The 26,344-nt window shown below is 40.2% G+C and overlaps 1 protein-coding gene across 1 annotated transcript in view; it reads left to right on the top strand.

The window, feature by feature from the left end:
• Nucleotides 1–26,344, top strand: part of NALCN (sodium leak channel, non-selective) — a 260,771-nt gene that overhangs the window by 215,867 nt on the left and 18,560 nt on the right. Inside the window, exons 23-33 of the mRNA XM_050903338.1 lie at nt 12,294–12,350; nt 12,728–12,848; nt 12,950–13,081; nt 14,881–15,048; nt 16,224–16,328; nt 17,057–17,163; nt 18,993–19,113; nt 19,198–19,296; nt 24,883–24,976; nt 25,511–25,617; nt 26,021–26,095. Of these exons, the coding sequence (XP_050759295.1) occupies nt 12,294–12,350; nt 12,728–12,848; nt 12,950–13,081; nt 14,881–15,048; nt 16,224–16,328; nt 17,057–17,163; nt 18,993–19,113; nt 19,198–19,296; nt 24,883–24,976; nt 25,511–25,617; nt 26,021–26,095 (1,186 nt within the window). The remainder of the gene's footprint in view (nt 1–12,293; nt 12,351–12,727; nt 12,849–12,949; nt 13,082–14,880; nt 15,049–16,223; nt 16,329–17,056; nt 17,164–18,992; nt 19,114–19,197; nt 19,297–24,882; nt 24,977–25,510; nt 25,618–26,020; nt 26,096–26,344) is intronic.

Raw genomic sequence — 26,344 nt, 5'->3', positions numbered from 1 at the left:
ACCAACACTTACTCAAAGAATAGAAAAAGGTAAAGAGAAATGAATCCCACCTATGCTCACCCGAAGGTTCCTTAGCCCATAATTAGAGACCCAGAATGGGATGGGGAGGTGTTCAGCTGTGGGTGATAAAAGGAGAAAAGCTGAGACCAGGTGAAAACCAGGAAGACTCAGTAACTAAGCTGTAGGTGTATGTAAGTGTGGCAGATACAGATCTATGTACAAGCAGCTTGATATAAAATCACCTTATTGCTCTTCTTTTAAACCTCTGTCTATGGCTGGCACCCTAATTTTAGAGGGTTAATGCATGTCACCTTGCAAACAGACAGCGTAAGACAGAAGATAGTTCAAGGCTATGAGCTTGGCACTTGGAAGACCTAGTTTCAGCACCTGCTTTACTATTGATTTTCTCTGTGCCCCTCTAAAATTACTTCTAGGTAGAACAACAGGAAGGTTAGATACTCAGTTTTACAGTACTCATATTTAAGTGTTCTGTCACCTATGTCGAAGCATGTCCTTGAGTTAGGTGCCTACTTTTCTATGCAACTGCTAACTTGATTGTGGTTCGCTGGTGCATGAAGCAGCTGCAAATTAAAACAGCAAAACAAAACACACAAATCCACTTGTCAAATACATGTCAGTGCCTCTTACCATTGTGGAGTGCCCAAGGGTAACAGGATATTTATATTATCAACAGTTTAATTAAAATGTTTGCAATTATAAGAGTAAACTGATTTTGTTAAACAGTCATTTTTTCATTCATTTAAATCCTACCTACTTTATTCATTGTCCCACCCAGCTTGCCAAGTAAGATATTCTGGATATCTTTTTCAAACTGGTAGGATACATATTTTCTTCTAATAAAACAGGCTGAGGAATGCCACTATGTACAATGTGGGGAGAAGGTATGAGCTTAAGAAGACACAAAAGTCAGTGGGTTCAGTGGGAAGGCACCAAAACCAGTATATTCTCTATACTGACTGGTGTAAGTGGGTGAACCTGGCCTGTGGAAGATACCTCTTGTTCTCCTTATGTGCATCTTGCATTCTTGTAATTCAGAACCATGAAATCTCTTCTGGTGGTAATGCCTCAAGTCAGGTCAGTCCATTTTTCACCTTAAGCTCAGCGAGGAAGTGATGGCAATTTCACATCCCAATAGCTAGAGCCCTCACGTGGAATGTAGGATACCTCAGTGCAGATCCTGTCTCGGCATGATCTGATACAAGGATTTGAAAGATAAGTAAAAAGTGCCCCTAACCACTGGGGCGGGGGAAGCTTCTTGGATAGGATGTTGCGAATCCTGATTTAGGATCCTGCTGACTACACCAATTTGTCACGAATGGAGTGGTTTAGATCACTTAAAGAATCACCGTCAAAGATATTAGCAAAAGTGATGTTTTAATGTGAATTTGTAAAAGTGCGACTTAAAGTTTGATGGCAAGGTTCACTCTATTACTTACTATATGGAAGAAACATGCAAAGAGACATCGAGTTAGATCCAATTTAGAATGATTTGCACAGAGACCAGAGACGCAAAAGAGTAAGGGAGACCCTCCCGTTGAGTCACGAGGTTGAGAGTGGACCCCCTTGCTTTCTAAACTCCTGATGGAGGTTAGGTGCGGCTAGATCCAATCGTAGTCCCAGACTTGGTCAACGGTTTATGTCTAATGGAATTAATGCAAAGGTAAGGAAAACCTCCCGTTGAGTCACGAGGTTCAGAGTGGACCCCGTTGCTTTCTAAACTCCATCTCAGAGAGGAGTCTAGGTGCGGCTGGATCCAAACTTAGTCTCAGACTTGGACAACGGTTTATGCCTAATAGAAGGGATGCAGAGGGTAAGGAAAATCTCCCATTAAATTATTGTGTCAGTTTATCGGGGAATGAGTGATTATGGATCCTATACGACTTTAAGGTAGCAGCGATTTAAGATTTATTAACACTATTACGGTAAATCACAAGATTAGGTTATATGATTTCTAACACTACTTAATCATCAGTCAGATAGCAGAATGATTTAATAAAGTTTGCTATCAGCACTACAAAGTTTACTAAATCAAATCATGCAAACACACACAAACACACACACACACACAGATATAGAGGTTAACCTATAATAAAGATTTTTCTCTGCTGGCCAACTGTAATAAATTATTGGTATCAAATGACCTTTAAAACCCTTCCCTTGCAAAATCCAATTGTAGTGAATTACTCACTATTCTCCTTCGTCAGCATTTGTCAGCAGACGATCTTAGACCCCTTCTTCTTCGTCGGCATCTATCGGCAGATGATCTTGGAAATCCTCGTGAAAGCCACTCTTTACAATCCTCGCGAAATGTACCGCTTAAAATCCTCATGAAACTATCCTTAAGAATCCTCACAAAATCTACCCTAAGAGGCATCCCAGCTGAGGGGGAGATTCTGGGTCACAGCCTGCTGCGGTCCCGGAGAGCTCCAAGGGTCTCACTTAGGATCACTATTTATAGGATCGCGAGATGATTGACTTTGGTCAGTGTATTTCCATTCTGGCCATCATTCTTTCTTGTCAGGTAATTCTGGCACCCTCCAAGGCGAGCCGTGATCAAAGCAGCAGGAGTTTCAGGTGCGGTTCCAGGCAACAGGAGTTTCAGGTAGGGTTAGGGAGTGCCTCGTCGTCCTAACTCACTGTACCATAGCCAGGACAAGAAAGTACCAGACTGTCCCAGCTCACTGCACAAGAACACAATGGTGGCTGGTCCTGACGTCGCGACGTGGCCCGGGGCGGGGCTGCACCACCACATTCCACCCTGTGGCTGAAGTCAATCTATCTCCTCTACAGAGTGGTGGTGTGGTCACCTCTTGCCTCTGTGCCTATAAATAGACAACGCCACATTTTAGTTATAATTTGAGTGAAAATTTGTCTTAGGTTAACCTCTATAACTATTAAAGAGGCTTATGTGTTATTTCCTCAAATGGGATCAAACAACATTATATACACGGGGAGGTTCTTGTAATAGCATAACTTGTTTTGTTATCCTCCAAACTTTGATATATAGAACAATGTTCAATAACAGACATAGTATGACAAGAGCCAGTAGAACTACGATGGGGTGTAGCATCAGATTTAGTGTCCTAGTTGCTGTTGGAGACCATCCAAAAAGGGTTACCCACCAGTGATGTTCCTCACATTTCTTCACTCTTTCTAGGATATGGTGTATTTCCTCTGCATCATGATGGACGATAATCAGGGGGGGTTGTCTGTTGTTTCCAATTCATTTTAGCAATTGATTCAGGTCATCATGTCGTAACAGTTTTTTTACCAATGTAAGATTCATTCCAATGGGGGTAGGTAGTAAATCTTCATACGATGTGTAGTTTGATTGTAGCAATTGGGAGGTTGTGACAGGAGCTGAATAGTTGAAGTCGCATCCCATGATTTTGGTAAAATTACAACTACAGATATTTGAGTGATTATTTGTCTTTACAGTGGTGTTGTTTATAAATATAGAATCACAAAGGGTTCTCATACAAATATGTCCATTTCCAACATATACAAGTACAGTCTCAGGGGTTTCATCAGGATGTATTTCAAAATGGCAAACATTTTGTTCAGTGTGAGGACAAATGTCTTGGACCTTGATGGTATTACTTTCACAAATAAATCCCTATTGTTCCCATACAACCCATGCATCAACATCGACAGTTTGCCATTTGTTTCCATTTTGTTGGGCCCATACTCTATGTTCTGACAGATAGAGTACACTTCCATGCTGATTTAATCCCAGTGCAATGATTGGGTATATGGTGTATACCGAAGCATTGCGTATTGTCAAAACAAAAGCCGTGGCTTTATTGTCAGTGGGGTTATAAGTGAAATTAACTAGACACCACCAAGACTGGAATTCCCTTTCAAATTTAGTTGCATTATCGCAGATTACCTTTCGAATTTCAGTGGGTAAGGTGCCCCCTTCACCTTCTGTTACGATTGCTGCCACAGTGGATTGTACCCATAGTTGGTACTGAATACAGCTAAGAGAAAGAGAGGTATTAATTTGTGTTGCACCTAGTGCGTCCACCTTTAGTTGGTGGTCTTTTGCATTGATTCTTTCCCATTGGGGTAATATATCAGATAAGAACCATTGATTAGTTCCCAATGCTGATAGGGAAGATTGTAATGGATGTTCTAATTTGTATAAATTACTTGTTGCAGAGCTTATTTTGTTTGCTAAAACTTCAGCGTCCATGCTATTTAATACCCCTAATCCTGTTGCTAGGGTACCAGTCACATGTCTCCTTGATCATTTTGGAGAGGTGAGGGTTTGCCCATGCAACCATGCTAACCATCCTGTATAGGATGTATTCAGGAATGGTGAGCAGGTAGGTTTGATTGCAGAGATATTAACCTGCATGATAGTTCCACTCGTTTGAGGGACCATGATGGATTAAACAACACTTGTTGCTGGCCAGTATATTTGATAGCATAGGGTCCAATTTTTTAAATACATGGGGATAGAGTTTCCTTGTCCTTTATAATCGCTGTAGATGTTAAGTGGGGAGTGGTAGGTGGTGGTGTGCTAGGCTTAATAATGTCTATTTTAAATCTAAATGATAATCCCACCTTATCACGAGCCCATAAGCAAACTACAGTAACAGGTTGTACTAAGGTAAAATTGTGCCAACAGCTCCATTTTCTCTCAGTGGCACAAAGTGTTGTATTCCAGTCTGCTGTTGGGTTTGATGTAAGGTTGTATACAGAAATCTCATATGCCTTTTCATGAGCGGATCCATTGATCACCCAGCACCCTATTTTGATTTCTTCCCCTACTGTTCCCCAAAGTAGGGAAACTTTGCCATAAGTTTCATCTTCGTACCAGCTCCACTCATTTTCTAGGTATACTTTATTTCCGTGCGTGACCACAGTGGAAAGATTTAGATTTCCCTTTCGAGAGAGTGTTCCCATGGTTCCGGTATACTCAATATGAGCTTAAGACCATGACCATTCTAGGGTTTCCTCAGTAAGACTCCTTAGTAAAACTGGGGGAATATTCAAAGTGGGCACCGATGTAGTTGTGGTAGGTCTAGTGATTTTAAGAGATGTTGTTCCTAACATTATGTTGCGTCCCTCTAGAGTGTTCCATATACATGATATTTTAACATCAAAATGTTCCTTCGCTATGTCATGTATTGAACAGTGATTCATGTTGCAGCATTTTCTATATGGTGTGTGAGAGCTATTGCAAATAATCATACTAAATACACATCCTTCAGTAACAGGTGGTTGTGTTTTACAGGTCATGTTTATGCTATTGTCTGTCAATAGTAAAACAGGTGGTTTATCTGTATTGATACAATTGTGGCTGATTCCTTGATTGATGATCAAGTTGAGACAGGTGGGCATTTGTGGGGAAGCAAGTATTATCAAAATCTTCAATGGCAGTAGGACGATGTTTCTTATTTTCATTTTGAAGGAAGCTGCAAGACAAGAAGGTAAAATAGACTGGTCTCAGTGGGGTTTTCCGGACAGGTTACCCCATTAGAAAGAAGGAAAAATCCACCGTGCACTAATTCTATGTTTTGCACCAATGTTATCAGTAGCCTCCCAGGCAAGTGTTCCACGAGGTTTAGGGTCATTGGCACAGTACCAATGGATGGTAGATTGACCATTACAGGTTGTCCTGGCTGTAATGTTGTTTGATGTTCCCTTTTCCCAGAAAGTGGAGTACTAAACTCAATTTTTGCAAAGAATGCTAGGCTTATAGGGCTTCCAGTAGGCCCATACTGATTATTTAACTGATGAAGTACTTTGGAAAGTCCCAAAGTGGAAAGTGTCCCACTGGGCCTCATGTGGCTTAAGGCTCTTTTTCAGTAGGCCATTAGCTCTTTCTACTATCCCATTTGATTGAGGATAATAGGAGGTGTGAAATACCCATTGAATTTCTTCCTGCTTTGCCCACTCTTGCACCTCTTTACATGAGAAATGTGAGCCGTTATCACTTTGGATGATATCAGGAGTAGGTAGACTTGAGAACCAAAAGATAGCTCTCAAACGGTATTTTGCCCATCTGCCCTCTGGCACTTAGTCACCGTGAGCAAGCCAGAGACTACTTCCACTCCTGTGAGGATATATTGATATCCCGCAGAGGGTCTGAATGGCCCGATATAATCAATTTGCCGTGTAGACCATAAAGTTTTCCCTTCACTGATGTGTAGAGGTGGTGCTTTAGCAGTGTGATCTGTTTGCAATTTCAATTTACATTGGGGCCATTCTGTAAGGATGGTTTCACATGTTTTCCTGTTTAGAGGCCAACCTCGGCTTTGGGCTGCAAAGTAAAGTGCTTCTCAGCCTGTGTGTCCTAATTTTTGATGTAACCATTCCCCTAGTCAGTACCATTCAGAATCTGATGTATCTCTTGATTTTATTTCCCTAATTCTGGCTAATTCATCTACTTGTTGGTTCCAGTTTGTAGCTGGTTTATTGTCTTTGGCATGAGCTTTCACCCATCCCATCTTGAATGGTGTTTTTCTGGCTATGTTTAGTAATAGTTGCCAATCCTTGGTTCCTCAGACTGGGGATCTATTTACTTCCCAATTTAGGGCTTCCCATTAACAAAGCCATTCTGTGGCAGCTGCCCGTACAACATAGGAATCGGCATAGATGACTTTTGCTCCATTTTGTGCTGGTAGAACAACTGCCCTTAATTCTCTTACTTGTGCACTACCTTCACCTTCTTCTATTACTTGTTTGCCGGTGTTGATTTCTAATGCAGTGGCCTTGTATTGCCATTTACCATTTATTCTTATTACTAAGGCATCAGTAAACCAAATGCCCTCAGTTGGTGTTTTCTCAGTGAGGGGAGGTGCATCTAGAATTGGTGAAGGTTTAAATGGCTGTTTTAGTGCTAGTGGGTTGGTGTTTATAAGCATCTGTCATTTGGAAATTTTTGTATGTCCTTCAGTCAATTGCATTTCATCTGCTACTCCTACCGGATAGGCATACCATTTCCTGGTGGTGGCTTTTTGTGCAATGTCTTCCAGGGGAGCAGTTCCTTTTAGGACTGTTTCTAGCAAATTAAATGGCCCTCTCATCTGAACAGATTGTCCCTGGTGTATTTTCTCAACTTGTTTAACTGCTCAGCCTAAAGACGAAAGTCCCTTTTCCCATTCGGAGTCTCTCTGTTCTGTTTCTTTAAATGCAGTTGAGTTGAATAATGAAGGTCTCTTTGGTCCCTCAGGGCCAATTTGAAATAGATTGCATTAAGTACCTTGTTCTGCAAACCCCCATTCTGCTGTGATAGGATCACGAGGGTGGATTGGCCCCAGTGATTGATATGTTTTTAATTCCTGTATTAAGGTTTTGACTGCTGCTTCATGTTCCGGGTTCCATTTCCATGGTTTTCCCTTTCATAAAAGTGAATACAGTGGACGAGCAATGATAGAAAATCCAGGTACATGCTTCCTCCAGTACCCTAAAGTACCCATGAGCTGTTGTAATTCTTTCCTACATTGGGGTATTTGCAATTGTTCTATTTTACTTAGGGTGTCTGATGGAATTGCTGCACTACCTGCAATCCACCAAGTGCCTAAAAATTTTACTTCTTTAGCTGGTCTTTGACATTCCTCGGGTGGGATCTCAGCTTCTGCTTCATGTAGAGCTAATCGCACTGGTACTGCCGCCACTTCCCCCACTGTCTCAGGGGAAATTCCCCCAATCAGAATATCATCTATATATTGGTATAGTTTCACATCGCGGGGGGGGGGGGGGGGGGGGGCGAGACTGTAAAAGTTCAGCAAGTGTAGCATGAGCAATTGTGGGAGAGTGTTTATATCCCTGTGGGAGTCTGTTAAAGGTGTATTGTACACCTTCGCAAGTAAAGGCAAATTTCTCTTTATCCTTTTCTGGTAAGGGGACCATAAAGAACATATCTTTGACATCTAGCATTGCTATCCATGGCTGTGCAGCTGCTTGCAAAGTAGCTGTTAAGTTTTCAGTGTTTGGTACAGCAGCTGTTAGTGGGGCTGTATTAGAGTTCAAGCGCCAATAATCGGTTGTTAAACGCCATTTCCCGTCTGGTTTCTGGACTGGCCAGACAGATGAGTTATGTGGGGAGTGTGTTCTGGAGATGATTTGTCTTTTCTCTAAATCTGCTATTACCTCAGAAATTGCGTTTCGTGCCGCAGCAGAAATTGGGTATTGTGGTACATTGGTAATCTTTGACTCAGGGAGTGGGGGGCTGCGCGGTGTACGCACACTGTAGCCTCCCAATTTCTGTCAGGGTTAAGGTCGACATTTGAACCGAAGGACCACACAGTACCATCCAGCAGGTGCCAGATTCGGCCATTCAAAACATCGAAACCCAAAATATTTTAATTGTGATCTTTAACTGCAAAGTGAGCAGATGACATGCGCTTCTCACCCGGGAGCCATAAATTAATTTTAGCAGTCTGACAAATAACGCTTGCTCCGTTTACTCCGGTGACTTTAACTCTTTGCCATCCAGGTCGTATGCCCAGCTTCTCAGCATCTTGTTTTGTTAGTATTGAAATCTGTGCTCCCGTATCTATTAGCAATTGAATTGACTGTCGGTGGGGACCTACAGGAAGAATAATGTAAGGGCTTATCCATTGGTAAACATCAACTTTCCGGACAGGCAGGCCCAATAGCTGTCGGGAGCTTACCTTTTTTTTGGTTTCTGATCAGGTTGCAGAGGAAAAGAAGGGTTGGGAGGTCCCTTGGGGGCAGATTGAGGGGGAGCAGTAGCAGGTGACAGTGCTACATCTTGCTTTCAAAAAGCTTCTGTCAGACTTAAAATAACTCCAGTTGGTTGTCTATGAATGGCAGCTCTGGGAATACCCATTGCCAGGGCTTGTTTCCACAATTCATTCCTATCATCCCGGACCCTCAATTGTCGATCAGTGGGTCTCAATTCCTGAGAGTCACTCTGGTGTGCTTGCTTAACCTGTCTAACATTTCGACCTGTATTTCTGGTTCCACTGGACACATCATCCCATCCCATTTCTTGCCCAAGATTTATGATGTCGTGCATCAGTTCTGCCCAGGTGGGAAGATGCCTTATGGCTCTTTGTGCGGCATTGCCGTCAGCTTCTGTGGCTAAGAGGGCATTATATTCTGTGTCCCTTCTAATTTCGTCTCGCTTTGCAATGAGGTAAGGTTTAAGCACAGTTGGGGCTCCCCTGATTAATGGTTTTAGCATGGCAAAATCTACGGTTGTTGAGAGTGGAACATCATGTGGAGCACGTTCATGCATAGCCTCTATACAAGCAGCCTTTGTTACTGCAATTGAAAATTTGTCTAGAGATTTTATAGGTATGATAGATGGTTCTCCTCTCTCTAGCGCATCTGTTCCTCCAGCCCAATAAGCCACTCTACTTGTTATTGAATGGGAATTTTCCGGGGGGTTGTGGCCAGCATTTAAAAAGACACCTGGTCCCCAATATCCATTTGATTCATCCCCATTTAATAATATTCTGTCCCCTCCGGATAAGCACACACACCACAAATACTCTGTTTCAGTTTCTCCAGGCTTATGGCCATAGCGTTCCTGTAAATTGGCCAGTTGAATCAGATTGAATGGGATGGTTTTTCTAGTGCGATCTCCTGCTCCACCCCATGGCCTGGTAGTTTCTTCTGGTTTTATAATTGGTCTGGCAGTGTATTGGGGAGGCTGAGGCAGAGGGAGGGGGTTATCTTTGTCTGAGCTGTTTTTATTTGAATCATCCCAAATATTACCATCCCAAACTTCGGGGGCTACTATCAGTTTTCTGATTTGAACTATGTCAGGAGGTTTTGGAGTCTGCATTAACATCATTTCAACACGTTCTTCTAACTTTTGTGCTTTTAAATGAGCTTCCTGAAGTTGTTTTTGCAGATGTTCTATTCTTAAAGATAGTAATATTCCAGTAGCTTTACGTTCCTTATTTCATCTTCCATATCTTTCATCTTATTATTTGTTTCTTTCCTTTCCCGGTATGCCACTTCTAAACATGTTTCCAGCATTTTACAAATTATACCTTTATCTTTTCCATCCTTGGTCAAACCCCTTGCAGCATTCACTTGCTTCTCTACCACTTCCCATTCATACCAATTACCACAGACCCATTGTCCTGAAAAGCTGGGATTTGGATTAATACCATGGTTTTGTAAGTAGGCGGTGAAACTACTTGCCATCCTGCTGACTATGCCAATTTGTTGCAAATAGAGTGGTTTATATTACTTAAAGAATCGCCGTCAAAGATATTAGCAAAAGTGATTTTTTAATGTGAATTTGTAAAAGTGCGACTTAAAGTTCGATGGCAAGGTTCACTCTATTACTTACTATATGGAAGAAACATGCAAAGAGACATCAAGTTAGATCCAATTTAGAATGATTTGCACAGAGACCAGAGACGCAAAAGAGTAAGGGAGACCCTCCCGTTGAGTCACGAGGTTGAGAGTGGACCCCCTTGCTTTCTAAACTCCTGATGGAGGTTAGGTGCGGCTAGATCCAATCGTAGTCCCAGACTTGGTCAACGGTTTATGTCTAATGGAATTAATGCAAAGGTAAGGAAAACCTCCCGTTGAGTCACGAGGTTCAGAGTGGACCCCGTTGCTTTCTAAACTCCATCTCAGAGAGGAGTCTAGGTGCGGCTGGATCCAAACTTAGTCTCAGACTTGGACAACGGTTTATGCCTAATAGAAGGGATGCAGAGGGTAAGGAAAATCTCCCATTAAATTATTGTGTCAGTTTATCGGGGAATGAGTGATTATGGATCCTGTACGACTTTAAGGTAGCAGCGATTTAAGATTTATTAACACTATTACGGTAAATCACAAGATTAGGTTATATGATTTCTAACACTACTTAATCATCAGTCAGATAGCAGAATGATTTAATAAAGTTTGCTATCAGCACTACAAAGTTTACTAAATCAAATCATACAAACACACACACGCACAGATATAGAGGTTAACCTATAATAAAGATTTTTCTCTGCTGGCCAACTGTAATAAATTATTGGTACCAAATGACCTTTAAAACCCTTCCCTTGCAAAATCCAATTGTAGTGAATTACTCACTATTCTCCTTCGTCAGCATTTGTCAGCAGACGATCTTAGACCCCTTCTTCTTCGTCGGCATCTATCGGCAGACGATCTTGGAAATCCTCGTGAAAGCCACTCTTTACAATCCTCGCGAAATGTACCGCTTAAAATCCTCACGAAACTATCCTTAAGAATCCTCACAAAATCTACCCTGAGAGGCGTCCCAGCTGAGGGGGAGATTCTGGGTCACAGCCTGCTGCGGTCCCGGAGAGCTCCAAGGGTCTCACTTAGGATCGCTATTTATAGGATCGCGAGATGATTGACTTTGGTCAGTGTATTTCCATTCTGGCCATCATTCCTTCTTGTCAGGTAATTCTGGCACCCTCCAAGGCGAGCCGTGATCAAAGCAGCAGGAGTTTCAGGTGCAGTTCCAGGCAACAGGAGTTTCAGGTAGGGTTAGGGAGTGCCTCGTCGTCCTAACTCACTGTACCATAGCCAGGACAAGAAAGTACCAGACTGTCCCAGCTCACTGCACAAGAACACAATGGTGGCTGGTCCTGACATCGCGACGTGGCCCGGGGCGGGGCTGCACCACCCCATAGGATTCTTGTAGCTTCTCCTGCTGAAGCCATTCTGCTTTGTATAAAAAGGCTAAATAATTGCTGGAGCAAGAATATAACTCGTGTCACCCAGATATGTGCTTATTACTTAGAGTGGTTCTCACTCTCTCTGGCTGCCTAATGGGTGTTTGGATATGGTAGGTGAAGCACAGCAATTTCATAGGAAATTTCAGATATGGAGAATCTAGAAATATTCATCAGAAAATGACTGAAGAAGTAATAAAAGAAATAGGGCTTGTGGAAGGATTTTTTTTGTGTCAACTGAGGATATGGTCCAAGAGGTTTTGAAGTAAAAAGAAAGAACTCCTGAGGAAGCACTTTGGAACATAAAATTCAGTAGCGGGTTATCTCCCCCCCCATCCCCGAGCAAAATACAAAATTAAGTCCCTGCTTACAAAAGCAAGACCCAAAAAACTAACAGTTTAGAGAATTGTTAGAGGAATTACAGGTAGGCCATGAATTAAAGTGGTACTAGCTGTGTTGATAATATGACTAAAATTGCATAGAATTAAATGAAACTTATACAGACATTTAAAATTAAGCCAAGATAAAATGTAGCCTTGATTTTGGATATAAATTACTTTAAGGTGATGGATGCATGGTATAATTTTAATGCTGACTAAAATAAAATGTAAATGACTGTATCTTTTCTTCTTTTTATAGTTCTAAAACAGATCCTGTTACTGGAGCTGTGAAAAATACCAAATACCATCAGCTTTAGTAAGCACTGCAAAAGTAGCTTTGCTTGGTCACATAAGCCTGCAGTATAAGTTTGTGAGTGCATACATGCATGTATGTGTGTATGTGTGCATGCACATGTGTATCTCTTTTTTTGTTCCCCAAGAAGGCTTTTATTTCCGTGGAGTTGTTTGGGGAGGAGGATGAATAGGAAGAGGATTTTTTTATCAGACTTTTCTTCTTCACTTGCATGTAACTCCCCTAGTTTTACTACGCATTTCTGAAATATTGAAATCTTTGACACTCCTCAACTTAATTTATTTCTCATAGGAAAGCACTTAACTGTGGTGTAGACACAATACAAGTGACACAGCACTCTTGGTATTTCTGTAATGGTTATCCTTATGTATTGTTTGCAGTGACTTGCTGGGTTTGGTTACTTACCTGGACTGGGTCATGATCATTGTTACTATATGCTCCTGCATTTCCATGATGTTCGAATCTCCCTTTAGAAGAGTTATGCATGCTCCAACACTCCAGGTACTGTCATTGAATCATTTTACATTTAATGAAGCACAGTCACCTTGGTTTTCTCCACTGCCTATTCCTAAATTATGACTGTTCTCTGCTTTGACTTTCAGATTGCTGAATATGTTTTTGTAATATTCATGAGCATCGAGCTTAATCTGAAGATTATGGCAGATGGCTTGTTTTTTACACCAACAGCTGTCATTAGGGACTTTGGAGGAGTTATGGACATATTTATATATCTTGTAAGTGTTTATATTTATGGGAGGTTTCTGTAGCATTCTTAATTTTGATATCTTTGGATATACAAATGTTTGGTAATGTTAAAAAGTTTGGCTCTGCACCCTGGTGCAAATGCAGTACTGTAATATGTGTACAAGCACCAATGTTTTCATGTGCAGTCCTGTCAGTTATGTGTACAAATACTTGTTTAGACATCTAAAAATACACTGACATGTGATAAGCACCTGGCAATTTAGTGTAGGGCCATTGTATGGCCCCTTTTAATTGTTTATTTGTTGATATGTTTTAAGTATCATCAGACCTGATTTCATTCCAAAGTAAGCTCGAGATCTCTGACCTTGCTTCAGCATTTTTATGCAGGAGAATCTTTATTTTATCTATTTCTTAGCTATTCATTACTTCCTCCCCTCTCGACAGTTCTGCTGCTTTATAGAAGGTGTTTCAAAAGCCTCTGCCATTTGACAGAAGGGCACATCCTTGTTGCTGGTGTTGCTACAGCAGAAAGAAAGCAAAGCAGCATCTTTCTATATTCCATACCTATCAGTAGTGGTTCTCAGGAAAAAATTGTTCTACTGTTTTCTTTGTCCCCCAGAAATTTCTTGCATTCCGTTCAAATAATACAAGAGAAGGGAGTCCGTTTCCTCTTCACATATGACAATAAATACCACAGAATGTGTAAAAAACAGTGCTCAGTATAATAAAGTATGAAATATTTTCTAACTGAAGAAATTACTGAGCAAAATGGCTTTGATGGATTTAGATTAAATCTTTTGGAGATTAATCCACCAGACAGATGTGCTGCATAAAATTTGTCACGATCAATTTGTATCAAAGATTCAATTGTTAGCATAAATAAAAATATGCATACTTATACAAAACTCCTACTGTAGTATGCATAATCAGTATGTGCATTAGTTTCTTGAAATCCCTCTGAATCCCTCTGCTTGTCTGAAGGAAAATTTAGGTGGTGTAGCTTGGATATTCTAAATGTGCCTGTGGTGGTCTTAAAAGAATATAAAAGAAAGTCAGAAGCACTGGCAAATCTTTTTTTTTTGGTGGGGCGGCTGTCTTTTACCACTCTTTTTAACAAATTGTATTATGTTTTAAATCATATTGGTGATATCAGCTTGATCCTCCATTTTTTGTGCGCTTACCTCTTTGTAACACTCTCACCTCTGTCCCCCTATAATAACATTGGCTTTATAAATACTCTTTAAAAAATAAGAAGTAATTAACAGACTTTATAATCAATAACTATCTGTCAGAGATTGTTCAGGCTACAAGACACAACTGTGCTGTTCGAAAACACTTTCGAATGCATAATATTAGTGTGATAAACCACACAGTGACAAAATTACTTATGCCTGTAACAAAGTGGTAGGAAAAACTGGCGAGGAAACTTTCCAGGTGAGGATATCTCAGTTTCAGGATAGAATCTCTGTTTGAAATGAGAAGGGGGGAGAGAGATGATGCTGCCTGCTCCAAGAATATAGTTTGTGTCCCTGCTCTGAATCAGCCAATTTGATTTCTTCTTTTGGAACTGTTCCATCTGCTGAAAAGAATAAAATAGATTTTGAGTCAAAGGGGAAGACAGAGGCTGACGCTGATGCCGATTAGTTAGGACAATGAGCCAGGGCACAGGAGATCCAAGTCCTTTTTCTAAATTAGGCTTCTTTTGCCTTGATCTTCCCTTTAATTTTAAGGAAGAGAAGTATTTATTGATCTTCTGTGCTGTGTTTATGTCAAGTAAGACATTGTAAGTCTAGTCCTTCTTTGCCTTTTCCTGCCCTGTCTCCTCAAGGTGAGTTTGATATTCCTGTGCTGGATGCCTCAGAACGTCCCTGCTAAATCCGGAGCTCAGCTCTTAATGGTACTCCGCTGCCTCAGACCTCTTCGAATTTTCAAACTGGTCCCTCAGATGAGGAAAGTGGTGCGAGAGCTGTTTAGTGGCTTTAAGGAAATCTTTTTGGTATGTGCCAGTTATTTTGTTCTTGTTGTTAAAAAGAAGATATGGAGGAGTAATAAGATACCGGTTTGCTATAATGTTTATGATGTTTTCTAATCTTTTCTCCATTGTTGTCTGTTTACTTTTCATTGTAGCTACCACTGCAGACGACCACAAAACAGGTTAAAAATTAGGAATATAAGTAACTCATTTACATTTATACTGAATAAAGCTGCTGTAATAATTCTTTTATAAAATATATTATTCATTCAGCATATATTTGGCCATAATTACCTAGGAGGAATACTGAAGTAAAATCTACCCCTTATTCACAGTTCTAGTTGGGGAAGGAAGATGAGGAGTAGGGTATGGCAGCTCTGCAAGAACAAAAGTAAACCGAGTTTCCGAGCTGAAGGTCTCTAAGTTTTTTGAGAGGCAACCAGAGACAATACAGTTGTTCATCACAGATCTGGATCTCATTGTTATGTCATTGTTGTTATTATTATGATCATGATTATGCACTTACAGTAATAATAACAATAATGGAGTCTGTGATTGCTTGATCAGAACCTAATCTATTGTCTTGGGACCCTATGTGGTATTTGTCAGCCTAAACAACAGACATTTTGTTCCGTAACAGAATGCTGTATTAGGTCAGGTTGTTATAAAAAGCTAAGCTACAAAATATTTGCAGATAGTAATAGAGCAAGGACAAAAAGTATGAAGCTAGTTAGCATTTCATAGATACTGTATTCTATTAAAGATATTTACATCATAATTTGCTCATGCATATCTTTATTGTAGCTATCCTGGAATTAAATATCTAACAATGGCTTACTCAGACTAATTAGTAAAGCCTGATTCAGCAAAACAGAAGCAGCGCGTATTTAAGTACTTGAAAAGTTCTCTTTAAAGTGAATGGCAATTCTTATGCATGCAGAATTTAGCAAGGTGGTACACCGAGTGCAAGAAAGCTTTGATCCTTATCTACAATTCTTAGATGCTATGTTAATAATAATACTAATAATAACACAACACCTGGTTACTGGATCAGAACCTAAAGTAACATGTCTATCACGAAAGCCATATCTCCAGGTTTGTGCAACAAAACGATCCTCCCTGCAGTTCACCAAAGGAGCTGACCCCCTTTTTCAAGTCTACAGGAGGAGAGCTTGACAAGTCTAACTTCATCTTTACAGGTTTCTATTCTTCTGCTGACATTAATGCTTGTTTTTGCAAGCTTTGGAGTGCAGCTATTTGCTGGAAAACTGGCTAAATGCAATGATCCGCACATCATCTCTAGGGTAAGAACTGCTTTTCTGCTTCAAAAGAACAGTATGCTGTGCCATTTCTGCCTGCCAGGGAAGGCAAGTGGGGCAATCAATCAGAGCTGTCGTATCAGAGATGGAGATCTTGGGCACTTTCTTGTTCAGAAGCAGAATGATGGAGGGAAAGGTGATAAAGGAGTTGTTAGTGAATGAGGGTGAGGCTGGGTTTTCATGTAAAAAAGTAAAGCAAGTCCAAATATTGGGGACTGTCTGAAAAAGCTGTCAAATTCATGCCATATTATCTGCAAAGGACTGGAGGTCACGTGGAATTAACCATGGAAAATGACACCTTTGCATTCCTAGGTCAGTAGCTAAAAAGCAGGTTAGGCTGCTAGAGGTCAAAAGCACTGGGAACGCTATGTAGGTTACATGGAGAAAGTTAGCTGTGTTTCTTACTCCATTTGGAGAAATGTCATCATCACCTGAAGAGAGCAATGGTGTTTAGGAAAGAGGTGAAAGGCTAGATAGCCTTGCAAAATGAAAAACACTCTCAGTCCTGGAAGGAGAAGGGTTTTTTGAATCCTTCCTAAGATGCATTTTTCATTTGGGTAAAGATCCATGACTACTAATCTCAGACCTGTAAATAACCCTTCATTTCTGTTTACATTGCTTCCCCATCACGTCAAGTGTGCTGTCTGTACTGGCATTTTGGCATCTCTCATGGGCTGTTATTTAATCTCAGGCTGTGGTTTATTTCACTATAGGAAGATTGTCATGGCATCTTCAGAATAAATGTAAGTGTTTCCAAAAATCTCAATTTAAAGTTAAGACCTGGAGAGAAAAAGCCTGGATTTTGGGTGCCACGAGTCTGGTGAGTTGCTACACATTGGCCTATCTTTCTTCAAAAACACAGCTGTTGATATAGAAAATGGCTCAAATCCCATGGCATTAAACTACTGATGGAGGATTTTTATTGTAAGTCAGTCAAATGATATTAAGGGTAAAAATTCTGGTATATTTAATAAAAAGCCAGATATATGAAACTTTTCCAGATTTAACCTGCTGTTCTATTCATAAAGCAGAAAGGAAAAAAATACCCATAGGTACTGAACCTAGATAGGAATTAGATGTGATTATTATTACAGTGGGAGTTATTGTCTTGAACCAAGATTATCACTAATTGTTCTTTAGTACTATTATGAAGACATCCTGAGGGCCATACATCAACAACAGAACCTAAGAATAAATAGGAGAAGATGGGAAGAAAAAGAAATGGAAATCAACCTGCCTACAACTACCCATAAAAAAAAATGAGCAAGTCATGCCTAAAACCAGCCTTTCTCTTCTATGGCCATCAACCATGCCAGCTAGCAGCTTCTTTCTGTTGCCAGTGCAGGGAATCCTTGTAGGCTATCTATCTGGTACAGAGATAATGTTATGTTTATGATTAGTATTCTGATAAAGTCCGTTTAATATTTCCCAACACCTGAACAGGCAAAAAACCCTCTTTTTAATTGTTTACATTTTTAAGTTGGTTGGCATTTTGCAAAATCAGCTTAACAGCCACAATTATTTTAATTGACTGTGTGCATGGATAAAGAACGTACCAGCAGTGGTAGATTCAGAGCCATCCTACACTAATGAAATAATATGCTGTGATTTGAACAGTCAGTGAAACTCTGACATCTGCAGAAGTCTTTGTTTCTGTATGCTTCAGACAAATTCTTCCTCGAGTAAGCAAATTCAATCCTCTTCAGCTTGATCCAAAAATAAGCAAAAACTGTCTTAATCAGCATAACTGTAAACTTTGGGGAATGTTTTGTTATTGCAGAAAAATGTTTTACCACAAGGACATTTATACCACCTGTTGGCTGTATCAGGCCAGATTTTCAAGAGCCAGATGTCAATATAAGGACCTCATTTAAAAGAAATATCTACATCTGAGAACTCTCTTTTTCACTGAATGGTTGGGTTTTCAGAAGCACCAAACACTTAATAATTCTTCTGGAATGCAACTATTTACCTTATAGATTGTTGAAAATTAATTGGGCTCTTTGGATTATCTGTCTCGGATTGTAGACACAGAGCAATGTGCTAACCTAGCCCAAAGAGGTTACTTTTAAAGTTCAGCTGGAAACATCCTCTTGAATCTCAACCGATACAAAAGGTCAGAGTATATGGTATAGGAAAGCCAAGAAGATGTGATGTCCTCTCAGGAAGTTTTGCTTTAGACCATCAGTTCCCGATGATAATGAAATAAGGAACAGCATTTTCTAAATGATCTCACTGACTTTGGAATCTGAATCATTTATGTGGGTTTGAGACTGGTCTCTTTCAGGTAAATTTATTTTAGAATCTGGCCAATGCCATCAGATCCATTTTTTCATGAATGCTGTTATTTTGCTAATTTCATTGACAAAAACACTAAAATGCAGCAACATGTTATAAGCTTTATTACTGTGAATCAGATCTGAGTAAGAAAATAAAACATACATAGGGATCAAAAAAATTATAGTGTATTTATTTATTGCTGTTGCTATTGTTTTCTTATTCTTGAGACAGAACTTTGAATGATATATTTCAGAGGCTTCACACGAACTTTGCGAGGTATTTAAATGTTAGTTAGACTATGAAGAATCAAGGTAACAAATAGAACAACTTTATTGCTGACGTTACACCTATTTGTGTACTGCATTTCAGGGCAAATCCTCGGAATTTTAATTTTGACAATGTGGGGAATGCAATGCTGGCACTATTCGAAGTTCTTTCATTAAAAGGCTGGGTGGAAGTCAGAGATGTTATTATTCATCGTGTTGGGCCGGTAAGGAAACACATCAGAGTCTTTGAATTCTACAACGCATACTTTGATTTGTTTTAACTATTAATCTTATTTTTGTCTATTCAGATCCATGGAATCTACATTCATGTTTTTGTATTCCTTGGCTGCATGATTGGACTGACCCTTTTCGTTGGAGTTGTCATCGCTAATTTCAATGAAAACAAGGTACTGAGTGAGGTGGTTTATTGTGTGTAGAACTGGCTCTGTAAGAAACCTGAAACTGATATTACACTGTCTATGTTACCTGGTAAGACTGCCTTTAAGACTGACTTGCCAATCTTACATTCTGCAAGCCTGCAAGTATTGCTTCAGACACACCTGCTCCATATTTGCTCCAAAACTCAAGCCTGGGATGATACCAATCCATCACACTCTCTTTCAAAGCTGTCTGAGTTTATTTACAATGCAGCCGCGTTGCCAGATGGAGATTGAACCTAAAGCACAATGTATTTACAGATGCTCCACATTCTGCTGTTTTAGTTTGATGTAGGCATACACGCAGTGGCAGGTAAAAAGACTTGTTATGCTTGTACGTGTTACAACTAAGGGGTCTCGTTAGAGCCCTACAATTGCAGTATTTCAGATCCAAAGTAAAGCTGCATGGCTTTTTCCTGGTGTCCTGGTTTCGGCTGGGACAGAGTTAACTTTCTTTTTAGTAGCTGGTACAGTGCTGTGTTTTGGATTTAGTGTGAGAATGATGTTGATAACACACTGATGTTTTAGTTGTTGCTAAGTAGCGCTTCTCTTAAGCCAAGGACTTTTCAGTTTCCCATGCTCTGCCAGCAAGCAGGTGTGCAAGGAGCTGGGAGGGAGCATGGCCGGGGCAGCTGACCTGAACTAGCCAAAGGGGTATTCCATACCATGGAACGTCATGCCCAGTATATAAACAGGGGGGAGTTGGCCGGGAGGGGCGGATCGCGGCTCGGGAACTAACTGGGCATCGGTCAGCGGGTGGTGAGCAATTGCATTGTGCATCGCTGGGTTTTTTTTCTCCCCCCCTTCCTTTTTTTTGTTGTATTCCTTTTCATTACTATTATTATTATATTTCATTATTACTATTGTTAGTATTATATTTTACTTTAGTTATTAAACTGTTCTTATCTCAACCCACGAGTTTTACTTTTTTTTTTTTTCCTTTCCTCCTCCTCACCCCACTGGGAGGGGAGAGGGGGAAACGGCTGCGTGGTGCTGAGTTGCTGACTGGGGTTAAACCACGACACCGGGCAAACTTCAGAGTACATTGTAAAATTAATTGTCCCTCACTCAAACAAAAAAGTAGCTAGTGTTCTAGGAAAAAACTGCAGTTCACATGGGCTTTGTGGATTACCCTGAAAAGTAGAAAAACCTCTGCCCAGGTAAATTGTTACAGAGCAGCTCATGTCTACAGTTGTTAGAGATAGCATGCTCTGAATGGGACTGCTGCATACACACTGCACAGCTCTTAATCTGACTTTTTTTTCAGAGCCTCTTGTGGTGCCCCTGTGGCACCAAGACATAATTATTAAATTTTTTTATCTTTCAGTTCAAAGTCCTAAAAATAATGAGATGTCTGTGTTGCAGCTAGCTAGAGTGATATTTTTGTCACTCGTGGCACTGGAGGGAAAGGATGATTGTGCACTCTGGGGCTTGGAGATGCAAGACAACCCTGTGTGCTAGTGCTGGAGACAAACTGGGTGCTGGCCATGACCCTACTATGACCCTGACCCGAACTGTGTAGCAAACACAACTATTGAGTTTGCCCTTCAAGGAAACCACTTGACTCCTCCTGGAAGGGAGCTGAACAGCACACTACTGTGTGTCCAGTGTGGCCAAGCAAGGCATCATGAAATGAAGTCAATTTGCAGTCAAATTTGCAAGCCAAATAAATAGCCTAAACCCTCTGCTGTTCAGAAGGTATTTTTATGCTTGCGTGACTCCAGTGTAATTTTGGTGAGGTGAAGTGCAGTCATTCTTGTTAAAATACATCTGTTCTAGAGAACAAGGAGCAATGTGCTATTCATTTATTTTCTTATTCACTAAATTTTGACTAGTGAATTAAAAAAGCTGAAATTTCTCCAATGTGAGAATTCCACTGGATTTTTATAGATGCTTTTGCCCCTTCCTGTTCAGCTGTGTAATATTACTTTTCCTTCAAATGTGTCAGCCTTACACTGATGAATACAAAATATTTTTCAGCAAGTCTTGAAAAAAAATTAAGTCATTTTATTTAAATTATAGGTAATTAAAATATTATTTGAAATGTTAAAATTATTTTAATGTTTTTCTTTTATAGCTATGATGTATTTAGCTATGTATGTTTCTGTCATGTACATCATAGTTCATGAAACTCTATTGAGATAGAGTTAGCTGAGCATTTCTATCATATAAATTGTTTCTTCATTCCCCTTCACACTTTCTACACAGGTCAGTTTCCTCAAAAACCTGTTCATAGGCGAGAAGAAGAAATATCACATTACAGAGTTAACTCTTAAATAGCTTTTGATCATGGCTGATCAAACATCTTTCCTCTACCCTGTTGAGGTGTGGTGCATGTGGTGTTGAGGAGTGAGGAAGTGGTGCGTTTCCCCTTTAGTTTTGCATGTGGTCTTGAATGTATCTGTCATGAATTCTGAGCCAGCTTTGTGGGCAATGGAGAATCATCAGGAGCCACTTGCTGCTCTGGGTTGCTTTGCTACACTTAACTGGCATCTCCTTTTGGCCATTGTCATAGAAAAAAGGTGCTAGAGGAGCTGGATCTTTGCCCTTACTGGTACGACTGTTATTACGCTTTTGTGACAATAGGTCCAATCTTACTAAGTGCTGTCAATCTCCTAGACAGCGTTTTCACTCCTAGTTCCCACTCTTTCCATAGGAGTCACTCAAAAGATCAAGTTCACTGTGTCAGCCTGTCTCCTGCAAGGGCAGCTTGTGAGATTTCTTTCACAAATTAGTGAGATGTCATTAACTCATAACTCAGTATTCATCTGTGTAGTCGACTGTCAGCTATGGAATAAGGTGATCTGGGCCAACCCACAGGTTACTTTTGAAGTTATTTATCCACAATATCAGTGTAAATCTTTCACCAGTTTTTTATTTTTAAGTTTGAAATATGAACATGAACAGAGGAAAAATACCCTTAATTATATGTGATTGTGTAGCAGATTCATATTTCATTCCCTCCTCCTAGATGTGCAGCTTCCAAGACACAGGACAGCTCAAACTCATGTGAAAAGTAAAAGTTTGTTTATGTTCACTGTGATTCAAAATACTGTGATTCAAAATGAGAGGGAACAGAAAGGTGTGAACATGAGGCTTATGATTGTGAGCACAGGAGATAACTAAACAATTCATCTTAGCCCAGATTGCCTCTGCATGAGCTGCCAGTGTAAATGTGGAAGTCTGAGGTGTAGGGCCTGAATTAGGGTTCCCATTGTCTTCAGAAAATTACCTGATTTTTACATTTATTATTTTGGGGTGGTTTTCTCTGCTTGTACATTCTCCTCAAACTACAGCCACCTTTTCAGCTGTGAATGCTCTCCTCCCTCAATTCCATATCTGAATACAGGGAAAGCATTAGTCTGAACATCAAAAAAGCTACTCACTAGTAACAGTTCCCTGTAAATGACACTGAACAGGCACATCATGCAATATTTCTATAGAATTTACATGATACTAAAAATACAGTCAGTATAAATCATTTATGTCATCTGGTTCAGCTTCTTCAGTTGTTTCTTAGTAACCTCAGGTAGCTGCTGTGGCATGTAATGTTTGTTTTTCTCTCTTTTTTCTTGAATACTTGTTACTCTTTATGTATTTACTATAGGGAAAAGAAAACGTCTTCAGATTTGAGTTGAAAAGATGAACATGTTAGTTAATTATGCAGTGGGGGGAAAAATCTCAGCCCAATCTATATTCAAGTAGAGTGAAGAAATGTCCAGGAACAGAAAAAAACGTGAAGTAAGATAGAGAGAAGGCTGGCAATTAGTCCAGAAAGAAGAGAGCAAAACAGTCCATTGTGTGAGGTTAAGTTGCATCTTCTTAAAACAAGTTACTTGGCCAAGCTATTGGTGTTTTAAGTAGATGTTGGCTTTAGAAAGTTCGTGGCTGATACATGGTTAGAGTAGTGCCAGGAGTTGTTGAGGAGGGTCAGAGTTGGACAATTACGGAATAAACTATTTTAAGTGAGAATGAACAATTTTCTAAAAAAAAAAGAACAAAATATTTTCAGATATGCTGTAGTATTTCATGTGAGCTGTTGGAGCTGCAGGCGTGGAGATGTTGGACTGGGAAGTACCACAGGGGGCTCTGGGCTGGGTCTTCAGCTGTCCCAGCGACTGGGCAGTAGCCCAAAGCATTCCACCACTCCCCATTTCATAACCCCTGCCCATCACTTGTCACAGCTCCCAAGTGCCACATGTTCAGTCAGCAGTGAAGATGTGATCGACTCAAATATTATCTGGCAGTTTTGAGCTGAAGTCTGAATGCAAACGCAGCTCCTCCAGCCGTAGTCCCACTCGTGGGGCTCTGCTCTGTGGTCCCCTTATAATGATCCCACTGGTGGAAGCAGTAGTGTCTGAGCAACAGAGCAACTTGGCATCACTATTTCTAAATTTTACAAAGGTCCACTTTTTTTGCCACCTTTTGCCTTTTTTGCAGTGAAAGCTCTCCAAGAACGTAAACCAGACACGCTCATTGGGGTGAATGAGTTGCCTTTTAATTTAAGCATTTCTAAATGGTACTGTTTAGGCCTGACATGAGTAATAGGCATCCTTACATCTGTCGCTTTGTCCGCATTGTGTTGGAAGGCACTTCATCCCAGGGTGCTGTTTGGGGACACAGCTCCGTAAAAAGATTATGTCCACTGAGAGGGAGGAATCCTGACCTTATCAGTCGCACAGCCAGCCGCGGTTCCAGTGTCTACACAAGCCAATGCCGAGGCGAGCCCCAAAGATCACACCAGCCCTCGCCCAGCTTGGTGTGGCTCCGTGCTGACTGGGGGAGCAACCAAGTGTCTGGGAGACAGGCTTGTGACATTTACCTTGAAAAGGTCTCCCTTGTTTTTGTAACTCCAGACTCCTTCCATGAGCTCTTACAGTTCTCTGAAGTGATGAGGGCCTCATTTTGTTTTGAAGGTCATTTTAAATAACATTGAATTCTGTTTGGGGTTTGCTTGTTTCTTCCTATGTTACGAAAACACTTACACACATTACCATCTATGATTGCCCGCCCTAAAGGTGTATCTCCACCTCTCCTTGTGCTTCCTTTGTGGGGAGCTCTTGTAGATTCAAAGCATACTATTATTTTATTTCAATTACACCCCAAGCAGAAGAGCTGTGGAGAGTGGCAGCGGTCTCCTGGAGGGCTTGTTCCCCGAAAAACTGTAGCGGCACTGACAAGCCACAGGATTTTCTGCAGCAAAGTCCGGACAAAATCGACCCCTCTTTAAAACAGTGCTTCCTGGCAAATGATGTGCAGTCAAATGGAAGACCTCCCGCAGTGTTTCACTGCCCACACTGGGCTCCTGCTACAAAGAGCGACAACTGTGCCTGCTGAGTTGAGTCCCAGAAACTCGCAGCTATTGCATCCAGAAATCCTCTTGAGTAACAGCTGATAACTTTAGGCTCCTTTACCCAAACAGTATGTTATTTAAGGAGAGATGCATATGTAACTTTATTTTAGGCACCGAAGAGAATGTTGTTTTCACGTTTACAGCATTAACTGTTCTAGCTTTTATATGACAAAAGCGTTATATGCTTCTCTTTGTTTATTAAGGGGACAGCTTTACTGACTGTAGATCAGAGACGATGGGAAGATCTGAAAAGCAGACTGAAGATAGCACAACCTCTTCATCTCCCACCTCGTCCGGGTATCAAAGATATTTTGATTTTATTCATGTTGAGCCCTAGTGTTCATAATTCCCCAGGAGTCTGCGATTCAAATTAAAATTGTAATCGTGAGGCCACTAGGAGGTTGTGCATAAGTTAATGTGGAAACAGGCTCCGACTACAGATCTCTGCATAAGGCTATTAAAATCAACCCAAAAAAGGTTGTGCTTCGATGGTTTTAGGATAAGCCTTAATGAAAAAAAGAATTTCTAAATGAAAAATATTTGCAGTTGGCTGTTAATGATATGAATGGAATGTATTAACCTGACAGCAGTTCAATGATGCACTTGCCCTACAAGTACCAAAGCCTTCATGCAACACTGGTGTTCAGTATTTGAAATTATATGTTCAGAAGTCCTATTTGATATGGAAAATTGTAGCGGAAAATTAGAAATGTATTTTGAAACCGGTCAAGGATTGTTTTGCCACTAATGAACACGGAAAATATGTCAAGAAATAAGGGAAGAATACCACTGTGTATTTTAACTCTCCTCCTCGAATTCTTTCTTTTTCAGATAACGATGGCTTTAGAGCTAGGATGTATGATATAACTCAGCATCCATTTTTTAAGAGAACTATTGCTGTACTTGTTCTGGCCCAGTCTGTGTTGTTATCAGTTAAGGTAATTGTGTTTCTTTTAAGCATTTCATTATAGTAGTACAGCATGTGTTGCACATTTCCAAACACCAATTAACAATCAGTTGAGCCATTACTGTGATGAATGTACGGAAACATGATTTCTAGATACAGCAATCTCAGTTGGCACAGATCACTGTAGATTAATTGTAACTTGTGGAGCTGAGTCAATTTCTGCCTTTTTGTAGTCTGGTCCGCTATTTTTAATTTCCAGTTAAGCTGTAAATCTGTGAGAGAAGAATACACCAAGATGCCATTTCCTGTCTGAGTATATTTTAAAGTGAAATCTATTCATTAACAAAACCTGCAAGAAAAGTTAAGGCAATGAAGAGGCATTTAGTTCTGTTTAACAGCTGCTCTTCTATGAACAGATTTTGTTTGCATTTCAGTGGGATGCTGCAGATCCGGTGACTGTGCCTTTAGCAACAATGTCTGTTGTTTTCACCTTCATTTTTGTCCTTGAGGTAAAGTAATATATTTTATGACTTATTGAGATTAAGACTAGTATGTATATATTTCATTTTGTCTTTAGGGATGTTGTCTCATTCTTCACTATGGTTTTTATTTCTGAACACGTACATTTGGGGCTCTCCATGTCACTTGTCTTTAAGCATGTATTGTAGGAATAAACTTTTAATTTGTTATAGTCATACTTCACCACCACCTTGAGCTTTGTGTCCTTTTATATATATTCAACTCTGAGCATTTCAACC

The sequence above is a fragment of the Gymnogyps californianus genome, chromosome 1 (genome assembly GCF_018139145.2).
Source record: "Gymnogyps californianus isolate 813 chromosome 1, ASM1813914v2, whole genome shotgun sequence".
Classification (NCBI taxonomy): domain Eukaryota; kingdom Metazoa; phylum Chordata; class Aves; order Accipitriformes; family Cathartidae; genus Gymnogyps; species Gymnogyps californianus.
This window is presented reverse-complemented; position numbering and strand designations above follow the sequence as displayed.